General features: G+C 37.8%; 2 protein-coding genes and 1 long non-coding RNA gene across 3 annotated transcripts; 1 reads left to right on the top strand and 2 right to left on the bottom strand.

Annotated features, from left to right (window-relative positions):
• Window positions 1–1035: 1035 nt before the first annotated feature.
• On the bottom strand, window positions 1036–12073 carry LOC131959510 (choline O-acetyltransferase-like). Its single transcript, XM_059324717.1, has 15 exons — window positions 11966–12073; window positions 11247–11357; window positions 9758–9949; window positions 8986–9104; window positions 7240–7293; window positions 6902–7082; window positions 5399–5576; window positions 5131–5300; window positions 4949–5049; window positions 4722–4850; window positions 3930–4052; window positions 3702–3843; window positions 3393–3455; window positions 2260–2397; window positions 1036–1675 (listed from the first exon to the last, which is right to left on the bottom strand). Exons 2-15 carry the CDS (start codon window positions 11289–11291, stop codon window positions 1409–1411), a joined length of 1902 nt encoding a protein of 633 aa, XP_059180700.1. The 5' UTR covers window positions 11292–11357; window positions 11966–12073; the 3' UTR covers window positions 1036–1408.
• Window positions 11311–23058, top strand: LOC131959513 (uncharacterized). The gene is made up of 3 exons (XR_009389476.1): window positions 11311–11351; window positions 22326–22393; window positions 22946–23058. It is a non-coding gene; the product is annotated as an uncharacterized LOC131959513 (long non-coding RNA).
• On the bottom strand, window positions 12809–15686 carry slc18a3b (solute carrier family 18 member 3b). The gene has a single exon (XM_059324718.1). It carries the CDS (start codon window positions 15154–15156, stop codon window positions 13588–13590), a length of 1569 nt encoding a protein of 522 aa, XP_059180701.1. The 5' UTR covers window positions 15157–15686; the 3' UTR covers window positions 12809–13587.
• Window positions 23059–23883: the final 825 nt, after the last annotated feature.

Here is a 23883-nt window from a genome sequence, read left to right as displayed (position 1 = left end):
CAGCATGCATGATGTAGATTGCCATAATTCATTTTAATTTTATGATAATATTTCTGAATATCGAAAATACTTAATTTAATATTACATAATCTCCATGCATCTAATGAGTAGTTTGCTAAATTGCACATATACCCTCACTGCACTTATTACAGTATTAAAACATCTCTCATCCTACCTCTAAGTGCAAATAAAAAGCTCATATATACACATGAACACAGTGGTTTGCCTCATCACCACTGGGCTGGATTTTACCTGTAAAGTAGCACTTTTCATTACACTCTACACTTATTAACTATTGCTATAATATTTAACACATACAGTACAACTAGATGACTTCAAATGTGCCACTGAAACCACATGTTTTTTCCCACATTATTCATAACTAGTTCTCCACGGTTACAGTTATTCATTTATATTTTTATATAAATATATTAAAGTGCCTCTTCAGACAGACTTCACATAAACACAACCTCTTTGGCAACCTTACAGTGTCAATAGAATTAAAAATAAATACTTTAGCACATTAAAATAATGTAATATCGTATAGAATGAAACATATAGTAATAGTTTGGCACATACACACAGGATCACATTTACAGGATGTTGTGATTGTTATAAGTCACTTAAATATACTGTTTTTTGTTGTTTTTTACAGAATCAGTCATATCAGTCATACAGTCATGGAAAAAATTATTAGACTATTGTTTTCTTCAATTTCTTGTTCATTTTAATGCCTGGTACAACTAAAGGTACATTTGTTTGGACATATATACTGATAACTTCAAAAACAGCTCATAAGAGTTTAACTTAAGAGTTTATATCTAGCCATTTTCCATGGTTTTCTTCATAATAAGCAAAATCGTTATCAAGAAAACCATGGAAAATGTCTACAATTAAACTCTTATTAACTACTTTTGTTGTTATCATTATATCTATCTAAACAAATGTACCTTAAGTTGTAACAGGCATTAAAATGAACAAGAAATTGAAGAAAACAAGGGTGGTCTAATAATTATATATATATATATATATATATGTAAGATATACATTGGGATCACTCAAACAGAGGAGTTGCCCCTCTCATCAGTGCTACAAAGCGGGCATGGCTTCAGTTTCCTAAAGGCAGCAGACCAGTTCATCTCAGTCTGCCGAGTCAAACGAGGTCACTGTTGGACCTAAAATTATATATCATGATGTCTACACACATCCAAAAGAAAAAAGTTTTCCAGATTTCATTCTCATTTTTCAATATTTACACACTATATGAGAACTTTAAGGCTTTGTATTTTGTTGTTAAAGTAACACTATTGCACAGACAACAAAGACACATGAAGGTATCTCATCTACTGAGTCTAAGATAAGAGTTTAGAGTGAAGCTGCTTGAATAGGCGTGCTCTCTCAGTATGGCTTACTTCCCTGATTTGTGAGGCTGGCGGGCTCCGTGGCTGCCTTCAGCCGGTTTCGTAGCTGCAGCGCTGCTTCTATTGCACAGGTCCCTGATTTCCTCCAGGCCCTCGTTCAGGGCTTTGACGAAAACGGCCGAGCTCGTCCCTGTGTTCTCCCAGAAGCTGGACACACAGAAGAGGATGTGGTCTGGCTGCGGGTTGTAGCAGGCGCCGTAGCCGTTTGGCACCACCGGGCCGTAACAACAGAACATTTCCACTGTGGTAGGGACCTGGATACAAGAGGACACAGTCAGTCATCAAGAATTAGTTATTTAGTACTTGAGAAACGTAATGAGATAAGAGCTGCAGCTAACAAATGTTATTGTTGCTTAACTGGTTGATTCTTTTCTCATCATTCTCTCAATCATTCAGCGTATAAACTGCCAGAAAATGTATTTAAAAGATGCTCATTGCATGTTCTCAAAGCCTCCAGCATCTTCAGATATCTTAATTTGTCAAACAAACAGTCCACAATATACAAATATTGAGTTTGTAATGATGTATAATAGAAAAAAACTGAAGAAAAAGGAACCAGCAAATGGTTACACGGTACAATTTCTGTAGATCTGTTAACTAAACTAGATTAGATTTTATACCCAGGAAGAGATACACTGACTCTCACAACATCTTTGATGCTTAGTGCACTATGAGAAAAAACTCTGGTATATTTTCTCACCACATTTTCCATTGATTTGAGTTTTCGTAGATATGGCTTCTTTTATGCAAATAGACATCATTTTTTTGTTGACCAGAGGTATGTTTCTAGGGACCGAGTTAAGAAAAGACTTTAGGTTAGAATGGGATGACGTGTTACCTGACTGGTGGAAAGGATGAAGTGGTTACTGGCCAAATACGTCTCATCACAGAAGATCTCTGGCTTCTCCATGTTGAGCTCCTTTGCGATCCTCAGAAGCCCGAGGAGATGATTGTCTATTGCCATCCCTGTAATCGCCTGAAAAATATTTTTTGCTTATTTCGAATGAAGTATTTAAATTTGGACTATTTGGGAAATATCATTATTGTTTTTTTCTCCTTAGAGTTTGATGAGAAGATTGATACCTCTCTTCAGTATGTACAGTATGTGTTAAAAATGAAGCTCCAGCTAGGAGCCAGTTAGCTTTATAGCCTAATGACTGGAGGTGGACAATAGACTATATAAAAGAAGAGGAAGCAGCCACTGGGATGACCATGACTGACATTTTAAAGCCTTGAGTCCTGCATTTTTGCCTTCGCTGTCTTGGTTTCTTGGAACCAGAATTACCTTATATGGACAACAGGGTTGATCTGACTAAGAACCTGAGAACACTGTGCACACCCACCTATACGGGCACGCTGACTGCACCTGGCTAGGCCATGCAAAGACGCCGCTAATAAGGCTAGCTTCATTAGTTAACTAATGCCACTTATCAATCACAAAATAGCAACGTCCTAAAATACAACCTGCTTTATCGTCCGTTTAACTCTAAATTGGAACCATAATTTACATCATGTACATAAATAAATACAGCATGTATTTAAAAAGACAACAAACTAGTGATTGTGACCATAAACTCATCAGAAAAATGTTAATTGAGGTGATACATCAAGTGAGTTTCACTTCTTCTATACAATCGGACATCTTTTTGCAACCATGGAGTCTCCCCCTGCTGGCAATGAGAAAGAATGCAAGTTTAATGCATTTGCATTGGCTTCACTTTTTAGACCAGAAGGCTAAGTCCACTTATTTTATGCAGTCTTTGCTTTAAACAAAGCTAGCCGAGCCATTTCCCTCTACTTAGATTGTTTGTCCTCAACTAACTGTTCCCTGGCTGGAGCTTTTTTTTTTTTTTACTCAATCTTTCTATCTAACTCTCAGCAATAAAATGAGTAATTGTATTTCCCAAAATTCGTTTAGGTCTCCAGGCTGTCACATTTATATATTGACAAGAAATGGTTTAAAATACTTACTGCAATTGTATTATTTGTCTGGGCATTAATTGCATCCCTCAATCGTCTAATTTTCTCTGAATCCTGTTGGAGAAGAGAAAAACTCAAAAGTAGTAGCATTTTTCACATTGTACAAAATCAGAGCGGCAAAGCCAGTAAATCCATTTTTCATAAAACTGTTTAATGTGCAGGGAGATCATGTGTTTGGATGGGGGACTGAGTTTGGCGTACTGAGGGGGTTGATCACACCTGTTTCATTTAAGCAGGTGTGATGAACTGCAGTGTGGGAGTTCCTCAGTAATTGGGATCAAAGTGAGAAAAATGACTCACGGTAAAAGTGCCCCTCTCATCTGTCATGGACATCACAAAGGCCAGGGCCTCGGGGGTGGCAGAGCGAATGTTATCAACTCGACCTTGTTTGAAACGCCGAATGGACGCACTCTCATAAGTGGACACGAGCCTCTTGCTGCATCTAAATGGTGAGACACGAACGTATCAATATCAGCATATTGAAATGGTTCATTAACGGCTTAGATAGAGATCATGAATGTACTTTACTTGTAAAATGCAAGTTGTAAGGCAACTTGAATGAACGCATCTGGACTCATCTTCTGTTTTTTGATAAATTCTTTCCCATAAGCGTTGAACTTGAAGACATCCATGTCTAGATTATTCACCAGCCTGAAGGAGGAAGAGCAAAAGATACATTATGAGACATGATGTCTATGGAAATAATTTTATGTAGATATGGTTAAAGCTGTGGTAAGCAGAATTTTTTTGGGTATCATTGGACAGTATATATATTTAATTTAATCTTTAATCTTTGTTCTGTTTTCAGTCTTTAGAAAATCTCACTGTAATAAGAGACTTGTCAGATCATTTCAGAGAGAGGTTGCTCTATAAATGCAGATGTAACTGCACATCCTGTCAGATGCTAAAAGCCTGATTCAGTGGTGGAAAATCCTGCAGACAAAGTTGCTATTCCACAGTTCCTAACAATTGCCTACACTACAAAGAGAAGGTCTAAAAACCATCTGTGATGTTTCACACAAGAAACATGGGTTAATATTGTGTTTCAGAGATGGAGAGAAAACGTTGATAGCCTTCTGCGTGCAGTTGCAGCTTATTCAGGTTCATGTATGTGTTGCATGCTAAGTAGAGCCTGAAATGACAGCATGTAATCTTAAAAGGTTTCACAGGCCATCAATTTAGCAAAAAAAAACAAAACAAAACAGTGTGGTATTGGTAAATTAATTACAAATACAGAGGGTGTCTGTTTTTTCTTTTTAGCTTCTCTAAAAAAACAGCCTACCCCAGCTTTAACTGTTAGTTTGCTTGTGTTGGTCTTGCCTCTGAAGTCTGTCTCCAGATGCTGCTAAGAGTCCTTGGATATGTGGGTTACATTTCCAGAGCAGCCTTCTTGGAGGGGGAAGCTCCCTGACGCTAGATGCCCTTGCCATCTTGGAGGGACTCCCTATTCTGTTCGGGACAAAAAAAGCATGTTTTTCTCCTTCACTGTTGGCCTAAGAAGCAACAGTCAGTATATGATTACATCTTGCTATGATGGGCTGACTTACATGTATTTCATCAGGTATTCGGAGCAATGCACCATCACTATTCCCTCAAATGGTGAATGCTCGCACACAACTCCACAAACTCCGTCCATTCCTACAACAAACTGAGAGAAGGTGGATAAGATAAAAGCCCAAACTCTCTACATACATGGAGATGGATTTTGGTTCCTTTAATGTTGCCCTACCTGCATTGACTTGTCATACCAGCGGTTTGCCCCATTCTTCTCCCGGCCGCCACCATGCAGCATCAGCAGGGCCCTGTTGGTGTCTCTAGGGTCCAGACCACTAGGCTCATCCAGACACACCACACACAGACAGCTCTCGATCAGAGCCAGAGTGTCCCTGTTGGTTTGATCTTGATGGTAGAGGGAAAGAGACAAGACATCTCTTGGTTTATTTGTCGGAAAATTGTTCACAGTTATTTAGGAGTAATAGGAATATTTGAGCTGAGACCTTTTGTTAGTGCATCTCTGGCTTGTGCCCATTCTGTTCTCCCGTCTGATGTCAGGATACCAACAGGAGGGAGTCTCTCTTCTGCGTTTTCTGACATTTTCATAATTTTCTCCAGCTGGGATAAGATCTCCGTGTCGTTGAGCTGCTTCCCGTTTGCGACTACATCCAACATGAAAAACTAGTGAGAGAAATAAATGACAGAAATCATACCTTTCTAAACCTTTTTATTAAGAATTGTTCTAAATGTAATGGTAAATACTTGTGCTTAGATGTGTCCTTGTCTGCTAAAAGTCACTATATTTGAGCTTCTCCTGTTACTGTACAGCATTTGAACATCTGTGATATATAAGACACTACTAATTATGGTAATGGCTGAAAATGGCCAGTTGCTACGGATAATATGGCCCCTTTACTACGATCTGTTAAACATGCGACTCAAGGAAGCTCTCAAAGTGGCAGATTCAATCAACATTAATTTAGTTAACGGCCTGTATCTCCATGGGGACGGGCCCTTATGTGCCCTGGATTGATAGTTCCCAGAAACATGTTCAGGTGAGAGGCCCTACTGTGCCTTTTTCCGTGGTAATTTAAAGGCGAAATCCATGAACTCAAAATAGCAACATTGGGCGTGAGACCTGCAAATGTGTCCTGCAAGGTTTTAGGGGAATCTTTATGGAGGATTATCAGTCGTGATATTTCTGTGTACTATATCCTGCCCAGCCAGCAGCAAAGATCAAAGTGTCTGTGTTTGCATTCTTTAGATATTTACATTTTTTGTTTAGACACCTGAACATCCTTAGATAGCATTATGCATTGCAATTTTATGACAGCATGGTGTTTTCAGACTGAATTTGAGATGCAGCTGTGCTCTCCTATCCCTTTAGAAATCTAAATAACAGTTAATATTTTAATTAAACCTGTTGTACTGTACTTATGTGTCTTTTTTGAAAACTGCATTAGAACAGTTTGTTTTTTCAAATGCACTACTTATTTATTTACTGTAGGTAAACCTATCCTCCTTTAAGTCCTTTAAGACATGTTTTTAATTAAACATTTAATACATTTCATGTGTACTGCCTTGTACAAACATTGGTTTCTTCCCCAATAAGATTTAATAAAGTGAAGGATTTTGACCTAATATTCAAAGATGACACCTTTACAAAATAGATGGTAATGGATCTATTGTAGCCAGTTTAGATACCCAGAATAGTCCTATACTGTCAAATCTGATGAAGGAATAGTTTATCTGCACTAGAGGCCAGTATTGCTGCATGTAGTGGTAAATCAACCCAATCTTTAGAGGTAAGAAACAGACATTAAGACCCAAAAAGTCATGTTTCATGACTGATGTGACATCCTCATCACTCTCACCATATGTCTGAACTGAATGATATGAAAACATCCTTACATTTACTTATATTTTATCTCAAATGTGAAGGGCTCGGCCTTCATTTAGAAGTTTGATGGAGTGTGAAAAGTTTCCTCAGAGGCCGGCGTGCTGACCTGGTTCTTGCATGCCACGATGATGTGCTCTGGCACTGAGGAGGCTGCGTTCATCTGGACCTTCAGTGTGTCTGTCTTTAGCCCCGGGTAGCGGTAGGAGTTGAAGAGGCGGTAGTACTGCTCCATGCACAGAGGAGTCCCAGCTAGCTGGCCTCGGGCAAAATCCACTGGCAGCGCTCGCCTGAGAGACAGTATCATGCACATCAAATTACCTCTAGACTCTCACTTTATCACTTATTGTTATACTTATAATTCACTATTTTTACTCTGTGGAGATAACATGCAGGTGGCTGCTGAGTGTGCAGGCTGACAGGTAATCCATTTCAGGTTAAACTTACGCATCAACGAGAGCCTTATAGTCCAACACTCCTCTGATGAGACGAGCAGCAAATCTTAAAAGAGTGAGAAGTTTGAAATTTAGAAGAAAAAAAACCCACTGAACATACACAGCTAAACCGGCCTGTGATTATAATTAGATGTGCTCTCATCTCTCAAAGGACTAACAGTAATCACATTATGGTAAATTACTCGGATACAGTGGGCGAGCTGCATGCGTTTATCTGTGTTTGCAAGAGAGAGAGAGTGTGTGTGTGCGAGTGGGCGGTGTGGGCAAATAGGGAAAACACAGAGCCCTGTCAGGTCTGATGTTGTATGTCATTTGTCTTGGTGTTATTACGTTCAAAGCCAGATCAATAGAAAGGAGGCGGCTGCAGTGCACCACACCTCTAAATGAGGCCTGACTAGCAGTCTCTGCGGAGAGCTTGGCCCTGTCACTCCCAATCGAATAAGTGTCTGTGTCAGTAGATTACCAGCTTGGGGTGCTCTGGAAATATTCAGTTAGTGCAGCGTTAGCTGACAAACGCTAATGTTGAGTTACAGGGCTGGCTGCACTGGTGTAATGTCTAGTGGACTACAGCTCATTTAATAATGGGCAGAGATTTGGCCAGCAGATGATGCACATTATTTTCTCCATGTCTGTTATTCAGATCTTAATCTGTGCCTGCTGAGGAGAACATAAACCCTGTCAATGGCTGCAGAACTGAGTGATATACTGTGTGTTTTGCATTGTTAGTGATGATGTTGTGGCTTAAAATACATTTCGAACTTGACCCTTAGATACTCTCAAGAAACGTGCACCAAAAATGCCCAGTACATTCTGGGAGTTATTTCATGATATGAAGTTTTGTGGTTTGCTTGTATTTGATGGAGCTAGAAGCTTTTGTGTGCTTCTATCTAAGTTCAACTTAACTTCTACTTGTCATATTGGAGACCAGAAGATTGCCCTGCAATTATTTTTTTTATAATCTGTTCATTTTTTAAGGGGACATTTTATGAAAAAAACTTCTCACAAGCATGTTTTCATTGGTTGTGCACATATATTTGGATATCTTGAGTGCATACCAATCCACAAACTGTAAAATAAGTCAGAACACACAGGATTCAACAAGCCATTCAGATTTGGCTCCTGTTCCTGTGTTTGAGTATCTCCGACCCCCTGCTTGAAAACTACCTTTGCAAAGGTGTGACATTTTTCCCAAATAAGCTTCATATGTCCTCTTTAAGTCAATTTATTTGCCAAAGGCTTTTAAAGTTCCAGCTCAGCTTCCTCTGTTATGAATATTTCTTTGTGTTATGTGAAAGTAAACTCAGGAAATGTGGGTTTTAGGCTGTTTGTTGGACAAAAAACCCTTTAAAAAACAACCTTTAGATGTCACTTTGGATCTAGGAAACTGTGTTGGAAAATTGGTGGACATTTTTGAATATTTTGAACATAACTGTTCAATGCATTATTAGATGCTACCACAGGATAATTTGTTTTCAAATGACTGAAACATTTCTGACAAATCTAATTGTTCTGTTGCAGATGCATATTTCTCACATTATCTTACCTATTGTCCTCTTTTTCTTTTTCTTTGCTTTTTTCATTGACCTACACAGATAGCTGCAGTAGTTTCTGTCAGAGTTTTGTCTGAAACACCTTCGTCAGAGTCTCTGGTGCATTGCAGCTAACAAAGAAGCATGGATAAAGTTTACAGCACATGCAAAATGTTTTACCATAACAGAACCAAAAGTCCTGCACATACCTGAGGGCGTCTTTCTGATCTCTGAACGTCTGCTTCGGAAACACCATGACAGGACTGGAGTTGACTGGTAAGGCCAACCTGTTGTTCAGGTACATGTCTTCCAGCCAGTAGTCGTACACCTAAATAACAACACAGGGATGCTTTTTTGAGAAATGTGGCTTTGTAAAGCGTTTTGCGCCAAAGTTATTATTTTCAGACTTGAGACCTGTGGGCAATGGAGTAAAAAACCATTACAGTGTATCACTGCCAGATGAAACGGAGAGTGGGAGAGAGCGTGTGTGAGAGTGGGAGCGTGATAGATCTCACTGAGCTGGATGAGTTGTGGACTGACGGATCAGCCAGACGCAGGTGGAGAGATGAAGCAGCAAAGGCTCCAATAAATCTCACTTTGACTTTCTTTACTCTTTTATGAATGGGTTATATATTATTTTTTTAATCTGACATTCATTCATTTTAATTTCCAGGCTTAACAGAGCAGATGCAGAGTTTTATACCTTAAAAAAATACAATCAAAGCTGATGCTGATTACAAAAACTGCTATAAAAGGTCATTAATGATAATAAATGATTGAAAAGGAGTTAATAAATCCTTAGAGAATGATTTTGGAATGACTATTGAGTTTTCCAAATTAAGTTTGATGATCTAAAAAAGGAAAGACACATCTAGCTTCTCTTTAAGGCTAATAGAACAAAACAAATCTTTATTGATATAGGGGAGAGCTACAATCCATCAGTGCATCAGTGTTTTTTATCTTTCAGATCTGAGAGTTTACCCAGTTGTCCGTCTTGTCCCTCCTCTCTAACAGCTTCTTCTGGAGAACCTCTCCGACGCCTCCGGGAGCCCCGAACTTCTCCACGATGGCCTTAGTTTTCTTGAACTGCTCCTCCTTTACCAGGTGTTGCACACACTTCAAGTAAGTGTCGAGGGTTTGTTTCAGCGGTGGCACGGGGACCTTCGGCAGCATCTGATGCCACAAGAAACAACAGATTGGCATAAATACTCATAACAAGTTCAGAAAGGACAGCAGCTGTCCAGCATGTTTGTGTCTCTCCCCTGATTCACTGAGGGTTCATTAGGTAAAGGGGCAATTCCCTCACATCTTTTCTTTTTGCTTTTATTATTAGAACCTGAGTTAATAATTCATCTTAAATGCTTTGAGGCCTATTTGAAAATAAATTCTGCAGCCCTCTGGGACTTGAAGCACTCTTGTTTTTATAAGGATGGAAAATGCTAATTGATTATCTTCTCTGTCTGATGTTCGAAATAATTTGCATAACTGTATTAGTAGCACAAAATGTTAATATTGACCAGGGCACTGGAATAGTAAAAATGGTTGTCTTGCTGTGGATTCCAGGAAATGAGGATTGCATAGAAACTGTATTATCTTCACTGGAAGAAGTTAGATACCATTACCATTACCATATACCATTGTGCTTTAAGTTTGTTACTGGCTGTGGAAATTTCAATTCTCATTACTGTTGTTTTTGTGCTGCTGTTAAACGGCCTCTCTGTATGTACACATATTTTCCTGTTAGTTGACTTTTATATATAAATCTCATGCGTATGCCAGCTTCTTTTTTATGTGTGTACATACATGTGTGGAAACCAAAGTCAGTAAGACCTGCATTCTCAGTGTATTGTTCAGATGTGGCTTTCCAAAGTTGGAACATAACTAAACAAAAAGCTTTTAAATATACTGTTCCCTGTTCCTGGAATAATGTACCCGAAATTGTCAAAGCTAATTACTATGAGGGATGTTAAAGGATAAAAAGAAATAGTACTTTTTGTTAATGTGATTGCGCCAAAACCTTTTTACTTAAATTGTTGAAAAATGTCCTTTTTATGCATTATAATTGTTATCTTTTAGTCATTAACTCGACTACAGTGGTTAGTCATTTGTAGTTTGTTACCTTAAATAATCAAACAAAAACCAGAGCCAATTAAACAACAGTAAAAAACAATCCAAACTCAATTATAACAGAACCCACCACTGCCTTAATGTGGATTAAGTGACAGCACAAAATAAAAAATGTGCTATGTCAGTGGAAAAAGGTTTGACCCCTGAAAATTAAAAAGGCCTGCTGCCATCTGCGCCCCTAGCGGCCAGTTAGTGTAAGTGTCGCTGTCCGTGGTCCTGAAATCCAGCAACTTTCCAACTTCAGCACCATGGATAGCGCTCAGTATTAAAACATCCTATAATAGGTAAATAGGGAATGTAACAAAAAGACTTTCACTATAAGAACAATGACATGTTTTCATACTTGGCTGTCTCGGTCTCTGGTCGTCTCTTTCTCCAGGATTGGCATCTTTGCAGTCCAGTCCAGTCAAGCGGAACTAATGTGGAGAGCCTCTAGAGACGATCTGAGGTCAGTCTTCTCGGCACGAAGCATGTTAAGACATTTAAGAAAGAAAGCAGAACAGGGGGGGGACATAAAATAAAATTAGGCCTGCTGAGCAATGGAGCTACATAGTGCTGTCTGAAAGTGAACCAGCAGGCTTTCATTCTTCATCATTTTGCAGCCTAATGCAATTTGCTGCATGTCCTTGAATTCCAGCTGCGCCTCATGGCTCACCACTGCAAACAGATATGCATCTTAAAATCTCATTTCGTCTCTATGTCAGGCTAAGCACTTCATTTTTTAAAAATAAGGGAAAAAGGGAAGAAAATTTGGCCACTTAAAGGAGAAAAAAAAATACTTATTTTAAGTGCAGTTTCACTTTTTAACAAAAAAAGTGAAAAAGTGAAACCAAATTACAAATAAAACCGAAAATATTGTTGTATCTTTGATTGAAGTTGGTTTATTTGAAAACAGTTAAATGTTAAACAAATATAAAACTTTTGAAGAATAATTTCCCCACCAAAGTGGACGTTGAAGTGGATGAAATTAGTTCTTAAGATGCATAATGTTACTCTCTGTGCGCCTTCCAATGCACAACAAGTTTCAATTATTACTTAAAGGGAAAAGAAAAGTTACCTTACCTGATCGGTGCAGCACTCAGAGGGTCAGAGAAGTGTATGGAAGTTCACATCGCCTCCCACGTCCACGCTGTGAATTCCCATATTAGTGTAAATCTCCGTGCAGGCGCTGGACTTCTCCCCCGTCCCCTCGCCTCGCCATAAGGCTGTGACTCCACATTAAAGCGCGCCTTGGAAAAGATGCTGAAGGTGTTTGCGTCTACCTACCCCCTTGGGGCAAGAAACTCCTCCCATCGAAATCTATTCGCGGAACATATTATCTGACAGCTTGCTCCCCTCCCCTGCCCACTTCCGATAATAATTTTAATATAGGAAGGGGGGAAAAAAGAAAAGAAAACGAGTGAGAGTCATTTTTGGTTTGTCATTCATGGGTCCTGTGATGGTCGACAGAGGTGACAGTTATGGTGCGTTTAGGGGTCAGATTTATTCCCTTCCTTCCTTTCTGCAGTTTGTCAGATAGATACAATTGGATGAGGAAAATAAATCTGTTTAGCAGGCGTAGCATTATTTTCTGCACTATTGCGCGCTTGGTTTTGTCCACTTTTCTGTTTTTTATTATGGTTTAGTGCTTCCTGTGTGTGCCTAATTGCGCACCGTGAGAGAGATGTGGAAATCAAAAGTCTGAATTAAACTTTAAAGTCTTTTGTCACAGAGAGTTTCTTATTTTTCTCACCTTTTATACATAATGGAATCCTGACGAGATTTGTATTTTTCAACCATGGTGTTTTAATACTTATTTTCTCATCTAATTTCATTATATTTCTAACGAAATAATCTCCACACTTATTGTGTTTTTATTGAATTGAAGCTTGAAATAAGAATGAAATCACAAGGGTCCCACAGATCCAAACAGAGATTTATTAAAACGACAATTGATAAACGAATACATATTTGTTCATCTGAAGGAGACTGACTTCATTGGCTACGTCTTGACAAAATGTTTCATACATACACGCGCGCGCGCACACACACAAACAAACAAACAAACACACACACACATACACACTTTGTAGAGGTCCACTTATGTTTTAACAATTTACATTGTGCATATATCCACATATGTACAAAAATCCATTTATTATGATACATTTAATTTCAAACAACAAAACATTTTAAATAAAAATAAATAACAAACAGGCCCACTTGTTACAAAATAAAAATTCACGATTCTTTTTTTAACAACCAAAAAGGAAAACCAGGCCTTTGATGTGCAAGTAAAAAAAGACTAAAAATATAGGCTATTTTTTGTGTAAGGGGGGAAATGTGCTGCTTATAGTTGGTCCCATATAATCTTGTACGCACATTTATCTATTTATATCTTTTTACAATACTCATTGATACACACAAATTTGACAGTAGCTGATAGATCTCTCACAAAACTCCAGTTATACGTCCATGACAAACGCTACATAGACTTGTTCGACACAATGAAACCACAGTTTAAAAAAAAAAAAAAAGAAACTCTGGAAAGCGGGTTACACCATCGTGATTTTGGTGATTGGGTATTTATATTGCACATCGGTACTTACATAAAAAGTTTAAATTACTTGACTTTAACCTGCCTCATCTCCAAATAATCTCTCCTGGGGGGAATGTTTCGGGGGCGGTGAGAGAGTGCGGCCGGACTAAGTGTACTCCGGACCGGACGACTCTTCTGACAAGGACCGCTGTGCTTTGAATGAATCAAACCCATTTTCATCTACTGACAAGCAGTTCCCTGCTGAACTGTAGCCCTTCTTTTTAGCCCTCCTCTCCTCCATCTTGATAGTATCGTACAGCCCTTGTGGAGCCTCCTCTAACAGGTTATCTCTCTCTGAGTAGGACGGTTTCATTTGGCACACGTTGCGCAGCAGCAGCAGGGCTGGCGCGTAAAGCACATTGACGAGGCCCATACCCAAATTAAGTTGTACAAAGCCGAGGTTGTGCACTATCTGGCCGGCTACTATAGGACCCATAGCATATGCGACAGAGTAGGAAATATCTGCTATAGCATAAACACTACCATACACTGAAACATGACGCACGTCGACTAAAAACGCAAGAGTCGGCAGCAGGGCAGTGTCTACCAGTGCAATGCCAAAACAAATGCCGCACAACGGGGCGATGAGCTGCCCAAAAGTTTTGCATGCAGGGACTGTGCAGGAGCTCGCCCCTATGATAACCATACCTACAGCTCCGTAGAACCACTGCAAATGTGGATGCTGTGCTGCCAGTTTAACTGTTATGTACACACCGAGGACGTGAGGGAAGAAGGCTGGGAGCCAGGTGAGCCCCATCTCCCACTGAGAGGAGTGCATGGTGGACTCCATCCAGTTGGATATGGTGGGCTCTAGAAAAGCCAGGGGGATGTTGCACACTGTCAGCGCCCCGGCCACCACAGCTATGTACGGGTCGACCATGAGTCTGTATATGGGGGTGCCGACGGGCATGTTCTCTCTAGTCCTGTTGGAGAACGGCTTGATCACGGTGAGCAGCAGAAAGCCGTCCGCCAGGCAAATGCAGGCGAGCACGAAGAATGGCACTTTCTTGCCCGCAAACTCGTACAGGATGCCCCCGAAAGGAGGCGCCACCAGACTCCCGAAAGAGATGAACGCCAGCGCGATGCCCAGCGCCGTGCTCCTCTCAGACTCCTCCGTGTATTTGTCAGCTATCATCGCGATTCCAGAGGTGTCCGCGAAGGCAGACCCCAGACCCTGCAAACTTCTGGCTACAAAGAGAGTCGCGTAGTTCTCCCCGACTGCAAATATGCAGGTGGACACGAACATAATACTCAGTCCAATTAAAAGTGGAATGTCATATCCGACCCGGTCTATGAAAGTTCCCGACAGCGGGTTCACTAACAGCTGCAGAATGGCTTTGGATGCGAAAAGTACTCCTATCTGGACATCTAAATTGTTCTTGTTGCTTTTATCTTGGCTTGTGCTGTTGGCTGAAGAGTTGGGGTGCATCACTACGTGGACGTGCTCTGACTGCTCACTCTCCAGCTCAGCAAGATAGTCTGGAATAATTGGCACGATTACCATGTAGAGCATATTGTCCAGCAGGAGAGCAACGCAAACAATCACTAACATGATCCGTCTTTGCTGGAGAGGATCCTTCATCGCAGTGCCTAACTGCTTGGTTCTTTCACCCATCTCGGACAGTTTAACTGCGGCTGACTTGACCAGCCCGGATGATCCTCCTTCTTCATCCATAATGTGCTTTTAAAATATGATTTTTAGTTAAAAAAAAGAAATGTAGTTGTGCTTCTCCAGTCTGCTGCCGATCTCTCAACACCTCGGATGACTCATTGGTGTTTTCTTTACATTGATGTGATGCTCTCCGTCCTCACCTCGCCTGTGCGTAAAGGGAGAGGCGAAGGAGAACTTGGCTGCCTCATCGGTGAAGATGGCTTTCCTCAGCTTCCTCAACGTGTCTTCGCCTCAGCCACATCCGATGTTGTTTCATGATCTCCCGAGAAGTGACGTGTTGAAATCGTAGAATTTCTGCACCGTGCAGAGCTTTCGGTCGCTAATCTTACATGGCAAAGTTTGTTTGGAGCGATTTTGGCTACTTATTTGCAACACCCGGGACGCTCAAACTCTCGCATCTCTGTGCCCATACCTTCTATCACCTGTGGCACTTTTGCGCTCAGCTCTGAGACCACGAGTGACTTCGTGGCCATTGGTGCACATTAACCCGCAGGTTCGGCGCTATTTTAGTCCCTTTTTTGTCTCCTCTTTTCACCAAGAGCTATGACGCATCACCAGCTTGCCCCCAAGTGGATCCCTTCGCCACTTGCCTCCTTTATGTTAATTTCCAACCATGGCAGCAATCACTTCAACCAATAAGAGCCAGTGAGCGCCACATCACGACCCTTTCTACAAGAGCCTCGAAGAAAAAAAGAGGCTTTCTTAATCTTAATGTCCACTTTGTGATTCTTGACTTTGGTGTTATTCTTCACTGCTCCTGTATGAATGCATAGACATATACGCACACGCATCGCCAAGATATCTGCAGCAATAAATCCTTACCAAGGGAAATCTATCTGATATTGATCTCAAGATAAGATACAAACACACATTCAATATACAGGCGCGCACACCCACAGTGCGTCGATAGCCTATATAAACTCAAAGAAAACTTTAAACACCACAAACATAAATAAAACAGCTACAAACTGTCTTTTCCTCACTGGATCTGTATAAATATAGATGCTTTTGGAAATTAAAATATTAAAACGTAATTAAATATTAAAATCAGTACATTTATTAGCTGCCTAAAGAGACAAGTTCGTAGTGTATTTTTTTGTTTGTTTTTATCATCTTTTTTTCTGTGTACCAGACTTGAACCCATAAACAACCTTCTGCTTCAGGATTTCAGCACCACGAGGCTGTGGACAGCTCCTGTCACCAGACAAATGTGAACGGCAGCACAGGAGGTTTTTCTTTAATGAAAAGAAGCTGATAAATAAAGCCAAAAGGAGCCACAACATGTCAATAACATCACAGGTAAAACTGTGTATCGACCTGAAAGTGTTGCACGAAGCTCTTATGTGCAGAGATTGAATCGCGCCAAACAGTGCGGAGACTGTGGAGACACCTTTAGATTTAACACGAGACACTGGCGACAGCTTGTGGTGAAAATCTACAAGTACACGCAGCGCAGCAAAATCATCCCATTACCTCTTCTCAGTAATGCTGTCAATGTAGTTAAAATATATATATATATATATATATATATATATATATATATATATATATATATATATATATATATATATATATACACACATATATATATATATATACATATATATATATATACATATATATATATATATATATACATATATATATATACACATACATACATACATATATATATATACATACATACATACATACATACATATATATATATATATATATATATATATATATATATATATATATATATATATATATATATATATATATATATATATATATATATCTTTATAATCACTGTAACAAAAATGTTGTTCCCCGTTATCCATTCAGTCTGATGTTTATCTTTCTTTTTGTCTCATATAGTTTAATTTCATTACGGGTTATATATATATATATATATATATGTATATATATATATATATATATATATATATATATATATACATATATATATATACACATATATATATATACACATACATACATACATATATATATATACATACATACATACATACATACATATATATATATATATATATATATATATATATATATATATCTTTATAATCACTGTAACAAAAATGTTGTTCCCCGTTATCCATTCAGTCTGATGTTTATCTTTCTTTTTGTCTCATATAGTTTAATTTCATTACGGGTTAAAGAAAACAACAATCAAACAAGATATTTTTTATTTTATTTTTCACCATGTACACCCCTCTTGTTACTTTAAAGGACAAGAATGCCTGCGTCAAATAACTGTCATAAAATTATATGGACTATTACTATAATAGAATTTTAATCCCTAAACCAGCCAGTTTGTTTACAAAATGCCCTTGTTGTTTTGAAAAAAAAAATCCAAAAACGTTTGAATTAATACTTAATTATTTATTATTTGATGCATTTTTATTATTTGTGCAGTGTCAGGTTTAAAACAAAGCCAGTCTTTAGAGGACAAGAATGTCCCATTCCTGAAGCTGCTTTAAAACTACTATAATATTTTCCACTTTTGTCAAGTACATGTGTTCAACCAACATTAGTCCTGATCATCTCTACAAAATATTCATTGATTTTCAGAATTTAAATCTTTTAAATGGTAGTTTGTTTAAATAATGCCACTGTAGTTGTCATTTTTCTTTTAATGAAAAATGACCAAACAAACAAAAATGAATTATTTTCTGTACACTAAATTCTAGGAGATTTTTCCCCACTGTCTAGTTTATTTCAGTGAGTGATTAACAACATTGATTTTTGATGCATTGCCTCAAACATTTTTGTACTTAAGGGTCTGAGTGTCTACATAGTTTATTATAAACTTATTATAGGAGCTGAGATAAACAAAAATAAAGTGAAAGTAAAAAAAACAGTGATATATTTAAAAAATAGGTCTCTAGAAAAGCAGAAAGGTTAAAAGTATGACAAGTGAATTATTTTTCCATTTCTTAACTTCAACTTCAACTATCATTTTTTGCCAGTAGAGGGCAGTGAAGACTTGCATATATTACCCAGCATTTAATCCATCATCTGACTGTAAACATAGGGAAGCACCCACCAAAACTGAAAACACAGGACTGGACTGTCCTCTCTCTGACACCAAACAACAACCAAGTGATCTAAATGAACCTCTGTGATCCAGTCCAAGTTTAAAAGTAAAAAAAGAATGTTTCTGGTGCTACAAAACGTTAGAAAATGTTTGTTTACAGCAGTAACAGTTGTAGAAACAGCATTTTAACTGACCTATTTTAATAGGAAATGTTTAACCTGTACGCCATACTAAATATATACTATACTGTACTGCACTGTACTGTACTGTACTATACTATACTATACTATACTATACTATACTGTACTGTACTGTACTGTACTATACTATACTATACTATACTATACTATACTGTACTGTACTGTACTGTACTGTACTGTACTATGATATGTTATACATAAATGAATAGAAATTTGACATTTAAAGGTCAAACATGTCCTATTAGAGTTCAACTAATAATAATTATTAAAATAATTTGTCCCACGTATGATTTTTTTCCTACTGTACACTGCCTTTTCTCTGACAATATATAGTTTCTACCAAATGTGACTTGTGTTGTGTAACAGCCCCAGCCAAGTGAGCATCTTTTTCCTCTTTAGTTGTTGATATCAACATTAATGATGATTACTGTTATAAAACAGCATATTGGATGCCAGTGGACGGGTTTCCAGTGTGTTTAGTGGATTATTTGATGCAAAAAATAGAAGGCAACATGAATACACCAACAGGGGGATTAACACACCACAGGAAATAACTGCCCAATTTCACTAATGAGAGAGGCTTGGCACAGCAGCAGCCTCAGATAAACACACTGCAGGTTTTTATATACAGATTTCATATAAGGAACATTGCAGAGATGTGACCACATGGATAATCTCCAACTCATTCTGGTGACTTGACGGTGTCTGCAGGAGTTCACAGTGTCTGCTTTGTCCTCTGGGTTGAGACGTGGACGCTGACCTGGTGTGACGACGACATGAGAAAGGTTTAATCAATAAGACCAGAAGAAAGGCCGTCTGTAAACGCCAGTGACGCAAATATCATCTAATCCAGATTATACTCAGGAAAAAAATCCTTTTAAAGTAATTTTTAGAAAAATCCACAGCAGATGTGTCACATCTTTGACACAATTTATTGCGGGAAAAATCCCAATATCAGTTGTTGAAATGAGAAATCATTATGGTTAACAGACAGACACATGCAGTGTTATGTAAGATCTTTGTTTTTGTCATGTGACGTGTCTCCTTCCACTGTGTTGTCTAATCTAACCCGTGGACTCTACTGTTTAATGTAGGATTTACTCTGACCTTTGCTTTGTTGTTTTTTGAAGTAGCTCTCAGCTAAATTATAATTCAACCATTGTAGTTATCAGGCCAATACAAAGTTGATCATTAACTCTCAAGTTAATGCAAACAATGTTTCCCTCAACTAACCTTTTGACTCTCAACCTTTAACCAGTCAAGCCTGTTTTGCAGTTTATTACTTTAAATTGTAACTTGGAAGCGGATCTTCTGCACTTAAACAGATCATCAGCTGGCAGAAGATGAAGTGCTCTTCAACAATAATCCTCCTTTTAAAAAGTCTTATTTATTTATTTGTGTTTCTATTTCTATTTTTCATTTTTGTAGAAATCTGCAGTTAATTGCATTTATATTGTACACTTACCACAAATTCTGTAACTTTAAGAGTTTGAGGATGGTAAACATGTCAGGAAAAAATATTAAAACGTGAATATTTAAGGGAAAACAGTTTTTTATATCACATTCTTTTTTATTTCGATTTTAAACAAAGTCCTTATATTTATGTATTTTAAATTATATTTTTTGTAGAAATCTGATCCAGCTGCAGTTAATAGCACTCATATTGTACACTTACTACAACATCTATCTATTTTAAAAATGACTATTTAAAGAAAAAATATTTTTTTAAACTTTATTATCTCAATCTTCCAAACATATCACAATGAAATGATCACATTGGGTGACTGTGTATATTGCATTTTGTTTTATTTAAATTTTAAACAAAGTGCCAATAATTTTGGAATAATGGTTGCATTTGTTATTATACAACATTGTAATTCAGTATTTCTGCACCTTAGTTATATTATTATAGGCTGAAGAACAGCTACGCCATCACATAGGGGAGATAAAATATACAGAAAATACAATGTAATTGGACACTTGAATCAGATAAAATATGAATAAGAGATGTAAAATAGGCAGACAAACATGGTCATCCATCAAATTGGAATAATTTTGTTTTCAGACACAATCCTCTGTTATTTGTGGTTTAATTTTTATTGTGATATGTTTGGAAGAGATTGGTTAATAATTTTTGAGAAGATATACACTTTATCTGTCAAGAATAAATCACATTGTCACAATCATGGAAAGAGGTAAAAAATATATATATATTTTATTCCAACTTTACGGGTGACCGTGTACTATAATTCTCATATTTCTACAGCTTAGTTTATGTTATTATAGGCTGAGGAACAGCTATTACGGCACCAATCATAGGGGAGATAAAATATACAGAAAATACAATATAATTGGACAGTTGAATTGGATTAAATATGAATCGGAAACGTAACATTTTCTGGTGTTTATTAGAGGCACCAAAGCTTGTATGATTCTTCTTTTTTATACCTGATTGATGATCAAATACCACTTTTCTTAGTTTTTTGCTCCATCTCTATGTGCTTTAGCAGAATAATTGAGAAAACTGGTGATGAGATGAGGATTTTTTAAGATTTCTTAGTGAGTCGGGGTTGCACCAGGACAGGGAACTCATGACTTCAGTTTTTCTGTTTTTCTGGTGCTCTTAAGGTCAAAATCCGACCTTGATGAACTAAATCTCTCTCTCTGTCACATGTGTACGCCCGTGTGTGGCGGGGCTGCTGTTTGTGCTGCGTCAGGTTTTTTCATGACAGATGTTTGTTTTTCTTTTTTTACACCATCTGTCTGGGACTAGCATTAGATTTAACACACTTTTCATTACTATTCAAGCATAGTCAGGAACACCTTAACCTCACCTTGATGCTGATCTAAACCACTGACTGAAAAGTGCAAAGTCAAATTTAGTTTCTGGCACAATGTGTTGCAAGTTAGCTCAATGAGACAAATCTGTCTGTGACAAGTCGTTCTCCTTTCTTTCAGTGAATTTGTTGCTATTATTGCTGCTTCTATCCACAGCTCTGACTGAATTAGATCACTAGTCCACAAACACTTGTGTTGTAATCAGCCATCAGTCGCTGAGACGACTGTTTCCAAGAAGTTGATGCTAATCTGATGGACTCCTCAGTCTCTCCTGAGAAAACCCCCGATCAGCCCAGGTGGATATGGAGCAGCAGAGTTTATGAGGAAGTACATGATTATACGTGACATTTAATCTTTTACCTGCCAGCAAGAAGAGCTTGTTTCGTGTGATGCAAGGACACAAAATAGTCAGCTGCATAACACCAGGACAGAAATAATACGCACCGAATCCCAAGATTTAAACTGTAATGATCTCTATTTGTACAGCTCTGTGAGGCTGTATTGTATTATACTTTATCAGGTGTAATGTTTACTATGCACGGATGGATTACTGTAAGGGCCGACCGGGCACCAACCCAGGGGCCTACTGGGTCAGGAATCCCTTGGCCTTCACTTACGAAATGTTCCTTAAAGAGACACAAACCATCAAGAGACTCAACATGACCATAAAGAAACATAAAATAACTGAAAAGAGGCACAAAAAACTACAAAGAGGCTCAAAATGTCTACAAAGAGAACCAATACACATACAGAGAGACTCACATCGACTATAAAAAGGGGCAGAACATCAAGAAAAAGACACAAAGCTACTAAAAATAGACTCAAAAATGACTACAAAGAGAAACATAACAACTACAAACAAAAATGACTACAAAAAATATAAACCAAAAGAGCCACAAGATGACCACAAACTGTCACAAACAGATGGATGCGTATTGAAACAACATCAAAAAGAGGCTAAAGAGCAATAAAGTCTGTGTGTCTTCTCCCCTTGTAAGACCGGTCCAGGGGCCCTTTGTCTCATGATTCACTCATGTTGCTTTGTTTAGTTTAGCCTGTGAGTGTGCTAACATTTGCCATTTGTTTTGCAGGTAATTGGTCATAAACCAAAATATTGGACCAAGTTACACTTTGATCTGATGATGGTGCTTATTGACAGGTAATAATTAAATAATAATAATTAGATAATTTAAAAAAATAAAAATATTTCATGCAAAAGTTTTTTAGACATTTCCAGCAAACCCACAAATGCTAGATTTATCTTTTGGGGAACTAAATGTCTTTTTTTTTTTTTTTAATTAGAAATATGGTTATCCATTCAGTAGTTGTTGAGATATTACCAGTGATGGAATGTAACTAAGTACATTTACTCAAGAACTTTGATGTTCTTTACTTGAGTATTTCCATTTTATGTAACTTTATACTTCTACTCCACTGCATTTAAAGCAAATATTGTACTTTTTACTTCACTACAATTAGCTGACAGCTTTAGTTACTTTTCAGCTCAATATTCAACATATAAAACATGACAAATTTAAAGTGAGAAGACATTTTGCTTTACACATTTTACACATTTCACACTGTGAAGATGCATCTGATAATGACCTGATTTATGCCCTGTTGCTTTGTAAGATTTGTAAGATAACTTCATTAGATAATGTTTAATGGCTGCACAGTGCTACAATGCTGCTAATTGCTTTTCCTATTTAAGGAGTCAACAGGACTATCTTTGGACGGCTCTGAACTTGCGTACAAAAGTTCATTAGCGCCAACTCCTCCTCCGTCAGCTCAGGCAGCCACTGCTGGTGAGAGGATTTCACCTGCTGACGGCCGCCTGGCAACAACGTCAGCAGGTGTCAGAGGTTAGTGTCACAGACTTTGTCTCACTGTGGCTTATTTCTGGAGAGCATATATTCAGCAGCTCAGAGATCAAAGGCAGGTTTTTCCTCTGTGTCCTCGCTGACACTTCAACACTTGATATAAATGTGGCTTATATTTATTAAAGCCAGAATGACATGAATGTAGACATTTTAAAGCTGGTATTATTAATACTGCTGACATGACTGGTTTGTGTCAGCAAGATTGAATTCCTCATATTGCAGTCCAGCTGAATAACTTTTTATGTCATTCAACCTAAAGAGGTTCATTAGATTGATCTTAATTTGAGTATTCCAGGGTTGATGTTTGGTCCTAGTAAATATGTGTGTTTATATACAGTCATGGAAAAAAAAATATTGGACCAATTTCAATTTCTTGTTCATTTTAATGCCTGGTACAAGGTACATTTGTTTTGGACAAATATCACGATAACTACAAAAATAGCTCATAGCAGTTTCATTTAAGATCTAATATCTAGCCATAGTTTAGTTTTCTTGATAATAACCAAAATCATTATCAAGAAATCATGGAAAATGGCTAGATGTCAGCTCTTAAAGTCTTATGAGCTATTTCTGTTATTATTATATTTGTCCAAACAAATGTACCTTTAGTTGTACCAGGCATTAAAATGAACAAGATATTACAGAAAACAAGGGTGGTCTAATATTTTTTTCCATGACTGTACATTGCCTTCGTTGTGTCTATTCTAGAAAAGTCCGCATTTGGGTTATTTTGACAATTCAACACATTATTAAGAGAAAAAAACTGCTT

Source organism: Centropristis striata, chromosome 21 (genome assembly GCF_030273125.1).
Source record: "Centropristis striata isolate RG_2023a ecotype Rhode Island chromosome 21, C.striata_1.0, whole genome shotgun sequence".
Classification (NCBI taxonomy): domain Eukaryota; kingdom Metazoa; phylum Chordata; class Actinopteri; order Perciformes; family Serranidae; genus Centropristis; species Centropristis striata.
The sequence above is the reverse complement of the archived record's forward strand: the minus strand, read 5'-3'. Positions and strand labels throughout refer to the sequence as shown.